A 17,182-nucleotide genomic window follows, 5' to 3' on the forward strand; every position below is an offset into this window, starting at 1 on the left:
TTTTGGGCAACATAAGTGTTGCCATGTAAGATGTTACCACATCGCGTTAGTGCCATTACAATACATTTTTGGACCACTTTAATGTACATATTTCTAATGATTTTTTTGCTAGGGTTACCTTTTTTTCTTTTGCTTAATTTAGTCGTTTGTTATTAAGTTTGAGGTTTTACTTAATTTTGCGTGAAATACGCTATTAAACATGCCAGAAAAGGAACTTACCAACCAGCTCCTCCATTTTTATTTCATCTATTTAATTTGTACGTTTCGTTTTCACATTATCCGCTTGTTTGGTATTTGCCTACTAAGTTCATTCGTTTATCAATTCCATTTTTAGTTTCTTTTCAAAATTTTTTTGTGCCTTTGCGGTGACTTTCGGTGGAAAATTGTGACATATGTAAGCTCACAAATGAACTAATTTTTTTTTTGCCTTTTATTTCTATGTTCACGAATTCAAATAAGTTGTAGCTTTTATACTTTTATTTATTAGTATCCATATTCACACACTTAAGTTTTTATCATTGTTGTTCTGAGACTCAGAATTTTTTTTATTAGCGTACTTAAGAATTCCCGAATACTTGCCTGTAGCGTAATTTACACTTTTTTGATAATTGTTTTTCTTTTTCCACGTGTTCGCACGATGCATTTACGCATTTTAATGATCCGCGCCCTACTCGCGATCGGAAGTAATTGAAAGACTGGTCAGTGTCGAGACAATAGCACCGCTGTTGGAGGCGTGTGCACTCACTTATGAATGTACACTGAGAAAACAAACGCGTTATAAAAATTAAAATTTTTTATTTGATTACGATTCAAAAATGTTCGTATTTACATCAAGTGAAAAAGTGAATATTTCTATTATATACATACAATACGTGTAATACACATACATGGTGCCCCAGTAGCAAAAGGTAATAGCTAGTAAATGAATCTGTAATAGCAAAAGTGAGGGCCTAACTACTGAATTCTTTGATGAATTTTAACACGGCCGATGTCCTACGAAATTCGTATCTTACAAAATTGCAAACCTGGGAATATCAGTTTATTTGTTGTTTGCATATCTGACTCGCGTATGCATGAATATGAAATGATTAGTTGACCATCTTCCAAGGAAGTTCGCGTATGCAGGGATATGAATCGATCAGTTGACCGTCGTCCTTGGAAGTTTAGAAATCAGCAACTCGCATACGCAGGGATATGATTCCATCAGTTGAGCGCTACACTGGTTTATATGAATTTAGTATTAAAATATCTTGAAAAGGACAAGAACAAAAAATATTTTTCTCTTACAACGAAATAACCTCGATCCCTGCCCGCGACCTATTACCATATATGTAATACTTCTATATTGGCAGTAAGCTAACTTCTCAATGTGTAAGCATTCCGAAATCCAAGCGAGACAGTCTAGTACCATTTTTGTCAATGCATTGTGTACTTGAGTGCCGTTTTAATATATGTGTTGTGTACATGTTTATTTATAAACGTATGTGTTCCTTTTCTTTCGTACGTGTTTATTGATATATCTGTACTGTAGTGTTTTCGGACGGTACTAGCTCTTACTGCCAATATAGGAGTATTACATATATGCCTATTACTAATTCGCTTACTTTTTTCAGAAGTGAAATTTTTTGCTGGTGGGACATGTTTATCTGTACAAATGTGATGTTGATTCAAACTCAACATTTAAAAACACATTTACATGTATGGCTGTAGCTGAGACTGCAAAGACGCTTGATGCAATCGGTTGCTGCCAAGAGAGTCCGGGTTCAAGTACTATCAGACGGAGCTAGGGCTGGGACTATCCGCATACACGAATAAAATCCGGAGAGTATGGATATCCGGTTAAAATGCTACAATTTGGTAAAGCATTCACCACGACCAAAATTATCGTAACAGCTTTCATTATTCCGTCCATGATACTTTGCAGCCATGAAAAAACTCTCGCGGTCAATTTTATATATTTTTTTATTTTTACGAAACGATACATTGATTTCCCAATATCAGGCGCTCATGCATATGAAGTAGCAAGTTTTCTATACGCATAAATTGGTTTGTTGAACTTTTTAATTCGAAAAGAAGCCTTTGAAATGCCTAAGTAGAATTTTGGAAATTTAAAAATTTATACAAACAATTTTGTGCGTAGCCAGGGTACGAAAATAAACTGTACAAAACAATTCCCATTTGCTCATCGATCATCATATCACTTGTGGTTTTGTACAGTTTTGTAAATAGTCAGAAACAAATTGTAAGATTCACTGTCATTTTCCCCAACGAGAAACGTTTGCTTTTCGTTAGTGACAATTGTACCATAGGGTACGTTTTATATGTATGCGAACGTTTCAATTACGTGAAAAATAATTTTTTCTGTAAATTTTCATATCCAATTCAATTAAAAAACATTTTTATTTTTTTTTATTCATTGCAGCCATTCGTTTTGTATTTGTTTATTGCATATATGTACATACATAAAAATATTTTCCCTGCACGATTCATTTCGTTTGTTGTTTCGTCTGTAACTACTAAACTACTGTAGTGTACTATCGCCAAAGTGAACTCAGCCGTTTTGTTTCGTATTGTACCGAACTGTTAAAGTAATAAACGAAACGAAATAGTATCGTACAATATAGTTTATTTTCGTACACTGTGCGTAGCAGTAGAAAACTTGTTACTACACATTTATGAGCGCCAGGTATTGGGAAATGAAAATATCGTTTTGATAACGAAAAATCCGGATATTCGGATAGCCGAATATTTTCTCAGCTTCCAGAGTAACCGGATTTTTCATTTAGGTATCCGGATTTTGAATATTCGGTTTATCCGGATAGTTGAAAAATCCGGGTGAATTTCCCAGCCCTAGACGGAGCACAAAATTAATTATTTTTTCTTCTTAATTATAATTTCGAATAGCAAAAAACCATCTGTGCACTTCACAACGACATATTTTATAACGTACACACACAAATTTAAAACGAGTTGGGTTGGTGCTCTTTCATATGCGTATTTTTTTAAATTAGCACGTTTTTTTAATTCTAAAGTTTTTTTCCCTCAGTGTATGTATGTCCATGCTTAGGGCAGCTCTCTCTCCCCCCACAGGTTCTCAACAGGATGCTGGAGTAACCAGGTGAGTGATACACATACCTTCATATATATATGTCTACAAGGTATTACCTACTCACCAATAATTACATGCATAGTTGTTATCGCGCTTATTGTTCACTAATTTCGGCAAAACGAGAGCACCAAATAAAGAATAGGAAAACCGGTTTGCCTAGCTACTTAACTATTGTAAAATTCTTTTGGTTTAAGTTTTGCTTTTGAAAACGCGTCAGGTGGTCTAAAGAACTTCGCAAATCGAATAAAACACGTCTGGCTTCTTCTTAAGCTCGCAAGATTGTGCCGTTTTATTTCTAAGATGGAGTACTTTTCGATATCTTTTTACAAAACGATAACATTGCTTAAGGTCTAGACAGAATACAGTCTATCGCTTATGGGCTAGTTAAACTACTTTATCAATGTTTATCCTATTATTACACTTGCGAGCTACTTTCACAATGCCTACTTGCTTAAATCTACGTTTACATTACTTTTATCTGCACTTATATTGGTAGTAACTACGCTTACAACTCGACCATCATGACGACTAGAATCCCCTGATTCTACGCCGTGTGCTCCTAAATTATTATTATTTTGATTGGTCATACTTCTTGTCGTTTTACATTCGAACCACGGTTTTAAGTTTGTAATTGGCCAGGTACCCTTGTATAGTATTTGGGTTTGTTGGAAACCCTCTATGTCGTCTATCAAGTAACGATAATTTTCTGAGATTTTGGCCACTCTGTACGGTCCTTTAAATTTTGGTACTAACTTACTTGACACTCCTATTTGAGAGCTGGAGTTTGTTACCACGACGTAATCTCCTACCTTGAATTTACGTGGGGGCAACCGCTTATTACCCGCATATTCCTTATCGTAACTTTGCGCTTTCTGTTGTACTGTTTCGGCCTGCCTCCTGATATCTTGAACTGGTCTAGCGTCATGTACCTGTATTGAACCTAAAACATTTTCTTCGAGCGTGTCTATTATTTTCCCTTTTTGCGAAACCCCAAACAACATTATGCTGGGATGTTCGTTGATTGCTTTGTGATTTTTGTTCATTGCATATTCCACAGATTCTAACACGTTGTTCTAACAAGTAGTAGTTTTTGAGTCTACTGCCTTCGCTAACATTGGACCTAGGCTTTTATTGACGATTTCTACTTGTCCGTTTGCTTGGGGAGAATTTGTTGCCACCTTAATGTGTTGAACGTTATTTACTTTTAGGAACTCCTCGAACTCGTTGGACGTAAAACAGGTACCCCTCTCAGATGCAAGGTAACTAGGTCTGCTGTATGCTCGAAAGTAATCCTTCAGGGACTCTAAAGCTTGTTTAGACGCTGTTGTCTTTGCTGGATACAGCCTAACAAATTTTTTGCACGCGTCTATTATTACTAGTAGATGCTTATACTTTGTATTAGTACTATGGATTGGTCCATAGTGATCAATATGAACCATCTGGAAAGGTTTATTTCCCTTAGGGATCATGTTAAGAAATCCTTCCTTTTTCCCGTATTTCGCGGAGAACGCGATGCACTTTATGCAATTTTTAATGTTAGGGAACCAGTAACTTCTACTTATTATTTCTATCAGTTTGTCAACGCCTATGTGTCCCAGCTCGTCGTGATATTTGTATAGAACGTGTTCTTCCATTGAGTCTGGTACGTAAAAAAATAAGTTTCCGTCTGATATTCTTTATGTTTTCATCTCTGTTTTGGCATATAATCAAAGTTTCCTCAAGCGTATTTGTATGAACCGTTAAAACGTTATTCAACCTACTGAGTGCGTCTACGTGTTGCATCCTTTTCCCCGACCTATGTTCTAGGACATAATCGTAATTCTGTAGTTCGAATACCCACCTAGCGATTCTAGGATTATTATCCTTTTTGTTAAGCGTTAACGTCAAAGAGTTACAATCTGTTACAATTTTGAATTTCATGCCCTGTAAATATACTCTAAATCTTTTTAGCGCTTAGCGTTTCTCAGCCCGAACGGCATTCGTAGGAATTCAAACTGTCCTAAAGGAGTGGTAAACGCTGTATATTTTACTGATTCTTGTTCAACAAAGACATGAAAAAACCCATTCTTGAGATCTAATTTAGTAAACTATTTCTTGTTAACTAACCTGTCTAACAAGTCATCTATTAGTGGTATAGGGTAACTATCCTTTGCTGTAATTTTATTAAGCTTCATATAATCGATGCACATCCGTAGCTCGCCTGTTTTCTTTTTTACTAACACAATCGGCGAAACGAATTCCGAGCTACTAGGGCGTATGTATCACTTTTTCAAATATTCATCTAATATTTTTTGTAACTCTGACTTTTCACTATACATCAATCTTCTAGGAGCGCAACTGAATGGTTTATTGTTTTCTAAGTGCAGTTGTATTTCTTTCTTAACTTCGGGCTCTTCAGGTTTTTCGACATTTAAATATTCCTTGTAAAAGATCTTTTGAAAAAGTTGTTTGTTGTCGTGACTAACTTTACTACCAATCACCAAATCTATTTCGTTCACATCTTGCATATCTATTGCCAACATTTCGTTTGAAAACTTCACGCAAATTTAGCAGCTAAGACTGCCAAGCTTCAAAGTTTCCGGTGCCTTCGAAGTCAGTTAGTAACTGTTTCACGGTTCCGAAGGGCATTCCGGCAGTATTCGTAGCGCATGTATCTGTTTTTTTCTCTTTTTTGGGTGCTAATTTTAATTTCAAGACCTCAACTTCCTTTTCGAGCAACAGTATTTTGATCTCAGACTCATCGTTTTGGTTACTTGCCGAAACGCACACTGGGGCACTTTCACAACGTTGGAACTCGACATCTTTTTCGCATACCTGTCTGCCAAAACTACCACTGCCAATACGTAGCAAGTCATCACCATCGACATATTCCGCACCATTGTACTCGCCGTTGTCCGCAACATTTTCCGCTCCGCTGTTGTCGCCATTCGCACTGTAGTCCGCTGCGTTGTTTTTACCGCTATTCTGTGCCCCGTTCGAACCGTTGTCCTCGACGTTCATTCCGTTGTCATTGTTGCCACTTTCACTGCTGTCTTCGTCATTTTCACCGCTGGTTGTTGGTGTAATAAAGCTTCTCCCTGAAGCGCCGCTCCTACCGGGAGCACCCTCTGCTGGGCACGATCCATGAGCCTCCGCCGATAGCTCGCTAAGCCTTTCGGCGAGAGAGGCTTTCGCACCACTAGCATTTAGCCCTACGGCAGTGCACCAAGCTTTTAGCTGGAGCAGCGAATACTTTTCCGCACTAATGTTTTCCTTTTCCATTATTAATTTTTTACTTCAATTTGATTACTTATTTACTGGTATGGTTTCGCGGACCACTTCTGATGAAAACGCGTCAGGTGGTGTTTAATATAGCGTCGCTATATTAAAGGGAGATTTAAGTCGGAACGAAGACAAAAGAGTCGGATTGGTTTTAGATAAAATATTTAATGAATTCAAAATACAGAGGTACAAATGTACTAAATATTATAAGTAAATCGAGTTGATTATAAAAGTGGAGTAGACTCAAAGGCACGTCTGTGCTGTAAGACGGTCGCGCTTATATATTCTTGTAGCTTTTTACATTTCAATTTCAGTTCACAATTCAATAGTTAATTCAGCGAGTTTATACAAGATCAACTTTTTTTGGAGGATTTTTGTTTAGAGGAATCTTAGAAACTAGTCGAATAAAATGAGGTTGCCACCTCGCTCTCCTTCATCGTCGACATGCCGCTGCCCTTGCACGGGTGCAACATTTAGTAGGCTGTCTAGCTGCTGCAGCGATGTGAATGCCGTGGTGACCAGGCGATTCAACTCGATACGCGAAACGGCATTGGGTTTCCTTGATAACGAAACTTCGACATCTTCATTGCCGTAGAGCGACATTCTGTCTCGCGTTTCGATCTGCGTCCCACAGCATGTTGAGCTGGTTTGCGTTCCCCAGTGAAATTGGTAGTTGGGCGGTGAAGAAGCGTGTGATGACCCAATTTACATATTCTCCAGCTATTCTGAGATGGGTTCATGCAATATTTATAAAAGCGGACAGCTTCTATGCGATCGGCCACGCTCATCTCTCGAAAACATGCGCAGGTTTGCAGAGCGTGAAAACGGCAGCACAGTTGACACTGATATACATCCGGGGTTCTGTAAAAGATCAACAAGTGAATTAGTACGAGTTGGTAGAGTTGGAGCTAATTGACTGTAATTAGAAACTAAGAGGGTTATATGTATTTGAGCTGATTGGACTATATGGTAGGCGAGTTATTCAATTAGAGTTATGAGTGAGTGGAGGAGGTAGAGGGCATAATTTGACTATTGGTCGGGTATAAACCCCAGCTTGAGTTCTGACCTTAGCGACTCTAACGTGATTATAGGGGCCTCGATGGAGTTTGAGTACTCTTCCAAGGCACCATTTCGGGGTGGCAAGAGATCATCTTTGATAACTACCAACTCTCCTTCCGCAATATCCTTCTGGGGTTGTTGCCATTTATGACGTCTGTGAAGCTCGCGTAGATATTCCGCTTTCCATCGTCTACTGAATTCCTGATGGAGAATTTTTAATTTTTGCCAGCGATTGGCCAGGGATTGGGTTTCTGCAGTTTGCTCCGGGATAGACATTAGGGGTGCTCCTCGGAGAAAGAGAGCCGGAGTGAGCACTAGGAGATCCGTGGTATCTTCGGACATGGGTGATAATGGCCTTGAGTTCATAGCTGCCTCTATGCGTATAAGAAGCGTTGAGAATTCTTCGAAAATGAATTTTTGGGTACAGCAACTTTTATGAAGTGGGTTTTGAAACTTTTAACGGCAGATTCCCACAGGCCGCCCATATGTGCAGCGTATGGAGGAATAAACTGCCATTCAAACCCATGAGTTTCGTATTTTTTAGAGGTACGACAGACACCTGGGTAAGAAAACTTGCATAGTCTTTGAAGAATGTGCGATGAGCTCCGATAAAGGTTTTTCCATTATCGGACATAACTTTCGCGGGTATTCCTCGTTGCCCTACGAAGCGTGCAAATGCTGTTAAAATGACCTTGTGGTTAAGTCTGAACAGACTTCTAAGTGAATTGCTTTTGTCGCAATACAAACAAACACACAAGTGTAAGCTTTATGATAGGGTGCGTTACGGGTTAAACCGGCTTTTAACAAAAAAGGGCCTGCGAAATCTACACCGGTAGTGTGGAATGGTACCGACAACGTAACTCTTTCGGGAGGATGGGCTGCCATTATTTGAGAACGAACGTTTTGCTTATGAATAGTGCAGGGTTTGCATTGAGCTATACACTTATTTATGTACGATTTCAAACGTGGGACAAAGAAGTCTTGCTGAGTCATACGAACCATAAGAGATTTCTCCGCATGCAAGAGAGTTGTGTGGAGAAAATTTAAATAAAGAGTACAAAATCTGGAGTTTCCGGGCAGTATGATGGGATGACGCTCATTGTTTTGTCAATAAATGGGTTTAGAGATAATAACCTACTTTTCTTGTTGAGGGATTGAGTGACAGATAATTGTAAATATTCATCGGAATAGTAACGTTTTTGGGCAACAATAATTAGTTGGGTTTTCGAGTATTGGATTTCCGGGTGGGTTAAGGAATCCATGTTTTGGGAGATCTTTCGAGATTTTCGGATAAAGCGAAACACGTAGGCTACGATGCGCAAGGCTTTTTCAAACGAGGAAAATTGGCGTAGTACATCTTCGGTCTTGCTTAAATGAAAAACTTTAATTTTTCTTTGCTCTGGGGGGTTGAGTCCTTTGGGGTTGGGATTGGGGCCAAGCGTTTGGAGTTTCGATAAGCCAGCCTGGTCCATGCCACCATATGGCTTTGGAGATAAGCTCTTGAGGAGGGCATCCTCGGGTTCCTAGATCTGTAAGGTTGTCAGCACTGCTTACATGTCGCCCCGTAGCATTTTCTACGTTTTTTAAGATTTGGGTTATGCGATTCGCGACGTAGGGTTTCCACACATAAGGGGATTTCTCTAACCATGCGAGAACAATAGATGAATCGCACCATAGAAATAGTTTGACATCTTTTAGGTGGAGTTTTTCCTGAACTTGGTGAGCGAGTTTGCTGACGAGGACAGCTCCACAGAGTTCCAACCGTGGTAAGCTGATAGTTTGAACTGGGGCTACTTTGCTTTTTGCCACGAGAAGTTGAGAAGTGGCTGGGTTGATACCGTTGTGGCAGCGATGTTACAAACAGGCACAATATGCGTCTTGAGACACGTCACAAAATCCATGGAGCTCGACATTATATTTAGGTGAGTATCCTATCAATCGAGGGATTTCGAGTTTTCCTACCGATTGTAGATTTACGACAAACGTACGCCAAGCATGAAGCGAGGTGGGTTTTGCGCACTCGTCCCAATCGGTACCTTCTTCCCAAAGGTCTTGCAAGAGAATTTTTGCTTTAACCATTACAGGCGATAGCCATCCGGCCGGGTCATAAAGTTTAGCAAAAGCAGACGTTTTGTGGCTGGGTATGGAGTTGCGAGAGGGTTAAATGTGTACGAAAATGAGTCCGATACAGCGTTTCACTGTATTCCCGGGGTTTTTGTTGTGCTAAAGTCTTCGAGTTTTAAAAAATTTGAGTCTAAAAGATTGTTTTGGGGTATATTTTCTATTGTTTTTGAGTTGTTAGCCGTGATTTTTTTTAGAGGGAAGCCAGCTGAACCTAAAACTTGAGTGGGTTGGGTGAGTGAGTTTCGGGCTGTTTCAAGGTCATTTCCTCCAGAAAAAACATCATCACCATATGTTTCTTCGTTAAGGATTCTCGTACAACATGGGTATTCTAATGCAGGGTCACCAGCTAGCTGGTGAAGTGTTCTGATAGCTAAAAATGGGGCACAGTTTACGCCAAAGGTGACTGTTTTGAGTTTGTAATCTTTTATTGGGTTTTCCGGGCCCTTTCTAAAGACGATTCGTTGAGTTTGGAGAGTGCGACCGGTGTGGCTGAGCTGGTAGCTTTGGAGGCATTGAAGACTACCCGTACTTTAGCGGTTTTACTTTCGGCTCGCAAAACGGCATGATGTGGGAGATAAAATGAGTAATATTTTCCACCTTCAATGATTTCATGAGAAGTAGTTGTCTCCATGTGATTTAGGGTTATGTACTCTTCAAGCACTTCAGAATATGTGTCCCTGATGTTTTCTTTTTAGCGAGATTGCGCTCCATACTGAGAAATTGGTATAAACTTGAGTATCGGGAATGTCCTAGTGCCATGTATTCGGGAAATTGCGTTTTAAATGGTAGCCGAACTTCATAGCGGCCATCTGCTCTCCTAATTGTGGTGTTTCTAGTAATTTCTCGCATATTTCATCTTCTTCCGAGAGTTGAGGCGGGTCCGAGATGTCTTCCTGTTCCCAGAACTTCTTTAAAAGATCGCCGAGGCAGTCTTGTTTGCTTTCTTCGACTCGTGTTGAAAATGATGTGACTTGGGCTTGAACTGGGCCGCTCAAAATCCATCCAAAGCTGGTGTTTCGTGCTAACAATCCTCCACTCATATTTTGTAAGCCTGGTACAAATATTTTCGGTGTAAGATCACTACCAATCACCAGATCTATTTTGCCTGGAGTAAACCAGGTGGGATCGGCGAGATCTAAGGAAGCAAACTGGGTGATATCTATGCTCTTCAATCTGAATGCCGGAAGAAACTGAGTGAGCTGGGGCAAAACTGTAGCATTTGTCTCAATTGTGATTTGGGCGTCCGTTGAACATATCCTTATCAAACAAGTTTGATGTGAGTTTTGCACGATTTTCCCCCCATTTCAGATTTCTCATAGTGGGATCTTTGTGTGGGGAGTTTTAACAGATTTTTTGCTATTGAGGAGATGAAGGTTTTCTCTGAGCCAGGGTCAATTAGAGCTCGCAATCTATAAATTTCTCCTAAATGTAAAATGGGCACAATAGCAGTTGGGAGTAACGTTTTTTCCTTACTACTGGAGTGGTGAGCTTGAACGGATTCTTGCTCTTCCTGAGTATGCTCAACATTTTGCATTAGTAGTCATTGGGGATGCGGAGATAGATTTGTAGACCTAGCTGTTGTTGTGTGAACTGCCGACTTTTGGGATCTCGAGTTTGAGCTGCAGTTCGGATTCGAGTTGGAGCTTTGTGTTTGAGAGTTATTTATATGTAACATCGAGTAATGTCGTCTTTGGCAGTAAACACAACTGAAGCTACTTCTACATTCTCTTGAATTGTGAGGAAAAGCCTGACAGTTTTTACAGTAGTTGTTCTCTTTGATGAAGGACAATCGTTCTTGAACTGTTATTGTTCTGAATTTCGAACATGTTTTAAGTGGGTGCGCTGGGACCGCTTTACACAACTTGCAGGAATTAACAAATCTTTGCTCATTGTGGTATACGCGTGTTTTTGTAGAGTTTTGGTTTGAGTTGAGGGCTTGAGACTTGGTTGAGTTTAAACTTGGCTGGAAACTTTGAAAACTTGGCTTATAAGTGGAATTTTGATTTGGGTTTTGACTTATCTTCGATTTTGCTGGCCTATGAGCACTTAACCTCTCTAAGACTTCGTATCGAGTGGTGAGGAATGAGTTCATTTCAGACCAGAGTGGAAGATCTTTTCTCGATGATAGAGATTGCTCCCAAAGAGCTAAGGTTTCTTCTGGCAGTTTTGAGGTGCATATATGCACTATGATTGGGTCCCAACTCGATACGGAAACATTTTGAGCTTTTAATATGGAGGGGCAATTGTTGATGCTGTTTTGCAGTTTTTGTAGAGAGGCGCTGTTTTCACCATGAACTGGCTGAAGATTGAAGAGTGTCTTGAGTTGGTTGCCAGCCAAAATTCTACGGTTCTCGTATCGCAATCTTATGGCTTCCCATGCGAGATCGAAGCTTTCGTCACAGAGCGCGTATTGCCTTACTATTGTTCCTGCTTGGCCCTTTGCTTTGTGCCTTAAATGGTATAGTTTTTGTGCCGGGGTGAGTTTGGGGTGTTTTATGTACACAACTGTGAACATGTCTCTGAAGCCTGGCCACTCTTCATATCCACCAAAAAAGTCTTGGGTGTCACATGGCGGCACTTGAAGGTAAACGCCCGACGACTCTGCTTTATTTTCTGAGGGGATCGGGTTTGGCGGTTTTGAGCTGAGAGGTTGGGGTCTTAAAACTTCTAATGCGTCTGTCATCTCCGCTTTACAATTTTGGTAGCTTTGCATACATTTATCGTATTTCTGCTCTACCACTTCGCTTATATTTGTGTAGGAATCGGAGGTGCTCACAGATTGGTATGTTTCGTATACAATTTCCCAATTTTGATCGAGCTGGGACAATTTAACTTTGATAAGGGATTCAGTTTGATCCGAAAGTATGGAGGACGACCCTTTTGACCTAGAGCTATCTCGCTTTTTAGCCTCGGATGCCTGCTTTGGTACTGTATCGAGTTGATCCTTATTTTCAGGCATCTTTAAACGAGCTGACGTAGTTGAGTGCAGAGTTTCGAAAATTTGTTTTTTTTTTGTTTTTTTTTTTTTGTTTTTTGAGTTAACGGGTAGTTGGTAGTTTATAATACAAGAGAAAGGAGTAAGTGTTGGAACAAAGAGTTGTGAGAATTTTAGGTTTAATTTGGGTTTAAGGATGATTGAGAAGAGGAGTATATATAGAAATATGTATGTATATATATGTATACTATTTTATTTGTATTTTTATTTTAATCTTATTTTTTTTAATTTTTTTTCATTAATTATTATTATTACTGTTTTTTTTTTTGGAATGGACTATCTACCTTAATGTGCCTTGCTTATTAATTTACATGCATCTGTGTACTCAGGTATAAATGTGTATAGAAATGTACATATGTACATATGATTATGATGCAATAACCTTTGATTATACGATGACTTGGTATGTGCGAATGTGCCCGAAATATTTTGGAAAGCAATTTTAATCTTTCATTTAATACTATTTAAAAATTTTATTTCTGATTTATTATTATTAATTTTTTATATTTTATTTAATTTTATTTTTTTGTTTTTGTTTTATTTCATTTTTTTTTTTGGAGAAAAGTACTACCCTAATGTTTTGCTAAAATTTTTCTTAACCCTTTACGGCGCAAGTTCTTTATTTTTTGAAAAACCTGTTTCAAACGATTTATATACTATTTATAGAAAGGAAATGATAACAAAAATTTAATTTGATTTTTTTTTAATATTTTATTCAATAAAATGAGTATGATGCAAATATGCAACATTGCGCTTTGTTTCAGAAAATTCAATGAATATGAAATTGCTTGAAGCAATTTTTACTTTTGTTATAGCATTAGCCGACGCCACATTTTTCGCAAATTGTTTGCGTGTATCCTTGCAGTTTGGTATCTTGCACCTTACTCTTTTTTCTGCCCAAGCAGGCCAATGTCCTAGCTGATCTTGCCGAACATCTTTCGGCGGAATGTATTGACAAGGGCCTTTTTTCTTTTTTTCTTCTATCTGGCTTTGTAGGGTACTTTTCCTTTTTAGCGTTCCCCGTTTAGTTCCAAAATTGCATAAAGTTTCAGCAATGTCCACCCCGAAATTTTCCGATGTTTGCTCCGTCCCTTCTTCTCCATAAGTTTTTTTGTATGCGCCGATATAACAGCCAAGAGTTCGACATTGTCAAATCTAGCAAATGATAAAATATCCGAATATACAACCTCTTGGATCGTAATTTTATTTTGTTTTGACCCATTATACTGTCCGATAAGTCGACACCTCCCATATGACGGTTATATTCCTCAATCACAAAGGGTCTTTCAATTGTAACAAAGTTTTTCTGGGATTTATCATATCTACGCACCGAAGATACGGGAGCTTTTCCCGCGAAGTTGGATGCTAATGTGACCACTTTGTTGTCTCTCCATGAAATAACGGAGATGTCTGTTCCATTGATGTCACCCACCTGTTCGATAGATGTCCCGAGGGACTCTTTCTTGAAAATCTTATCCTCCGGTAACTTGCAATTGGGTATGCGATTTCTTCTAATGGTTCCCAAGCTCAGTATTCCTCGTTTTTCCAAGTATTCAATCAAAGGCAAAGACGTGTAGTAATTATCGAAGAAAATGCGGTAGTTCTCATTGGAAGGCACATGTCTTGAAAGTCGAACAACCACATTGGCAGAGGCACCTAGGTTGGATTCATCGTCAGCGACAATATTTTCTTGGCCACTGTATACCTCAAATTTGTGGGCAAAGCCACTCACACCAGACATGACGAACAACTTATAGCCCCACTTATGTGGTTTATCGGGAAGGTACTGCTTCAGGTGGCGACGTGCTTTTGTAGAACACATTTGCTCGTCAATTGATAACTGCGCCTCTAACGGAACTTTTCCAAAACTTGAGTTCAGCATGTCTAACAGTGAATAATCGGTCAAAATCAAGGTGATCCTTATTTAACATCTTGCTGTTTTCGTTCAGGTGTAACATTTGGCGCATTCGTTCAAATCTTTTTTGAGACATAGTCTCTTTTATAGAAGCGCAACCGATCTTATCTGACCAATACATACGCGCATTCGGCATTTCTACGATGGACATGTAGTAGAGAATACCAATAAATTGCCTCATTTCGATACCTGTAGCGTTTAAGGGCTTATTTAAATTTTTTTCTGTGCTGTATATGTTAGACTGGTCTCTAATGTAGTCCACTATTTCATCTGGGAACAGATATTGGAACACTTGGAAAGGTGTATCCAGTCTCAAAATGTCATCCGACAAGTTTGTACTGCCACGGAAATTAATTTGCTCGGAATTTAAATTAAGAGCTTTGGTCTTCCATTTCACATTCAGCTGCAAAAAATAGAACCTAAATTCGTAAAAAATTAAGTACTAATTTCTGTAGCTACTATTTACTTTCTCAAGTTTACATTTCTTGGTACCGCCAGGGATATCATTACCATTACCGCCAAATTCTTCTTCAACTGACAACGGAAGTTCACTTATTTCTGGCGGAATAACATCGTCCTCATCTGAAAAATCCATTCCATCCTCACTTTTGCAACCCAAATCCTCTAAAATTCGTTCTATTTCAACGTCTGTAAGGGACGCCATTTTCAATTGTTAATCGATGTGATAAGCGCGACGGTGCAGTTCTGCAACAAAACAAAATTTAACGCTACATACATCACACCACAAATTACGCACATAAACAGTTCGTTTTTCAGCCAAATAATGTCTTACCTTGCACAAATTATTATTGCTTATGGCCAATCTTGTCACTTTTTTAACTACTAAATTGCAAAACCGTATGTTTGCCAGGAGCTTTTCTCACAACAAAAATTCACCTTTCAATAAGAACTGAGAGCAAAAATCTGACTGGTTTTGATAAGTACTGTTAGAAATGAGCTGCTCGCTTTGTTACTGATATGAAACAATGCGCTTGGCGTCAATATTTAATTTGGTACTATTTTAGCGGGAGAATCTTGAGTATGTTGCAGATCTGCAACACGGCGCCGTTAAGGGTTAAAAGGAAATGAGTTATGTGGTAATCAGAGCGAGAGTGATGATGTGTGTGTATATTTGCATTAAGGGTAATCGGAATGAGTGGAACTAACTACCTCGAGTGTATGAGTCCTATCGTGAGCGTCTATTGTAGCAAGTGTTTTTTGGTTGTTTGGTTTTATGTAGGTACATACATATATACATTTATGATTTCGAAATCAGTTTTGGTTTGTATGGATGTTTAATACCTGTACATTCACATGTATATGCGAGATTTTTTTTTTAGTGTAATATAATTATAAATAATTATGTAACAAAATTTGGAACTTAAAAACCATGTCTGATTTAAATTGAAGCCGATTAAATATTGTTCATTTAAGCAATTGCGCTATTGTAATTACTAAGATCGCTTTATGTGTTTGCAGGGTATATAGCTTGAGTGTAATATAAAGATTGAGTGGGACATATGTACGTATATAAATATGTATGTATGAGTATATTTATACATGTACATGTATTCACGGGAGATTTAAGCTAATTTACATATAATGCACTTGTAATGTATGTATGTACATATGTATGTATTTATGTACTCCTTTGTTATAGCGAATTTTGTAGCGGCTGATTTGGTTTGCTTTTTCTGTATATTAATATAAAAAATAAGCACAGATATTTTTTTTTTAATGTGCAAATTTCCGCTAATTTTATGGCATATATGTAGGTTTATTACCAAATTTCGCGAAAATTCGCCAATACAGTTCTTTTTCTTTCGTTTACGGTGCTACATATATGCATATGTACATACATACATATGTATATGGAATTAACTGAATCCTATTTATATGCAAAAAGGGCGGGAAAATTTTTGCGAAAGGTTTCTACAAAGTTCGCTGTAACTTGGTAGAAAACTTGGAACGCTACTTACTGTGCCATTTTCTTTACAATTACAAAATATTTTATTTTCCACGTTAGTGTTTGGGCAGAGTCTTTTCCTTGGGAATGTGTTTGTTCTAAGCTGGCTGCAAAGTTCCTGAAGCTCCACTTCCACGTACTCCGGGGTTCACGTCTTCTCTCTTCTAGTCCGCTTTTTTTAGTTTTGAGTTTTCGATTCTTTGGTTTTAGAATATTTTAATAAACTTTGTTTTTACTTATTTTCACAGTTTTAGTCTGTAATATTTGTTCAACTTTTAACAATACTTTAGTTTTTGAGTTAAAGCGTTTTCCGTAAAGTGGCAGTTTTCAGTTTATCACATGAACATGTGTTTTTCACTTCGTTTTTTAGATTTTATAAATGCACAAGTGTATCTTTTAACAATTTAAAAGTCTTTCTTTCACACCATTTTTTGTTTTTTTTTTTTCGTTCGATTGTCTTGATTTTAGTACGTAATTTCACGAAAGAAGCGCATTTTTATTTAGTTTTTTGCGACCGGCTCGTTAGGTAAATCTGTTTTATGTGCTTATTGAGTACGATAACATCGCTTTGATTTTTATGCCGATTCTTTTTTATTACTTGACGGCGTAAGGACCATGTTTATTATAGCGTCGCTATATTAAAGGGAGATTTAAGTCGGAACGAAGACAAAAGAGTCGGATTGGTTTTAGATAAAATATTTCATGAATTCAAAATGCAGAGGTACAAGTGTACGAAATATTATAAGTAAATCG

General features: G+C 38.2%; 1 protein-coding gene across 1 annotated transcript; it reads right to left on the reverse strand.

Annotated features, from left to right (window-relative positions):
• Positions 1–6,594: 6,594 nt before the first annotated feature.
• Positions 6,595–16,660, reverse strand: LOC118748485. The gene is made up of 2 exons (XM_036482959.1): positions 16,443–16,660; positions 6,595–7,231 (listed from the first exon to the last, which is right to left on the reverse strand). The coding sequence occupies exons 1-2, from the start codon at positions 16,448–16,450 to the stop codon at positions 6,898–6,900; spliced, it is 342 nt and encodes a 113-aa protein (XP_036338852.1). The 5' UTR covers positions 16,451–16,660; the 3' UTR covers positions 6,595–6,897.
• Between the last annotated feature and the right edge of the window lie 522 nt (positions 16,661–17,182).

The sequence above is a fragment of the Rhagoletis pomonella genome, unplaced genomic scaffold (genome assembly GCF_013731165.1).
Source record: "Rhagoletis pomonella isolate Grant_MI unplaced genomic scaffold, Rhpom_1.0 Rhpom_scaffold_00001, whole genome shotgun sequence".
Taxonomy (NCBI): domain Eukaryota; kingdom Metazoa; phylum Arthropoda; class Insecta; order Diptera; family Tephritidae; genus Rhagoletis; species Rhagoletis pomonella.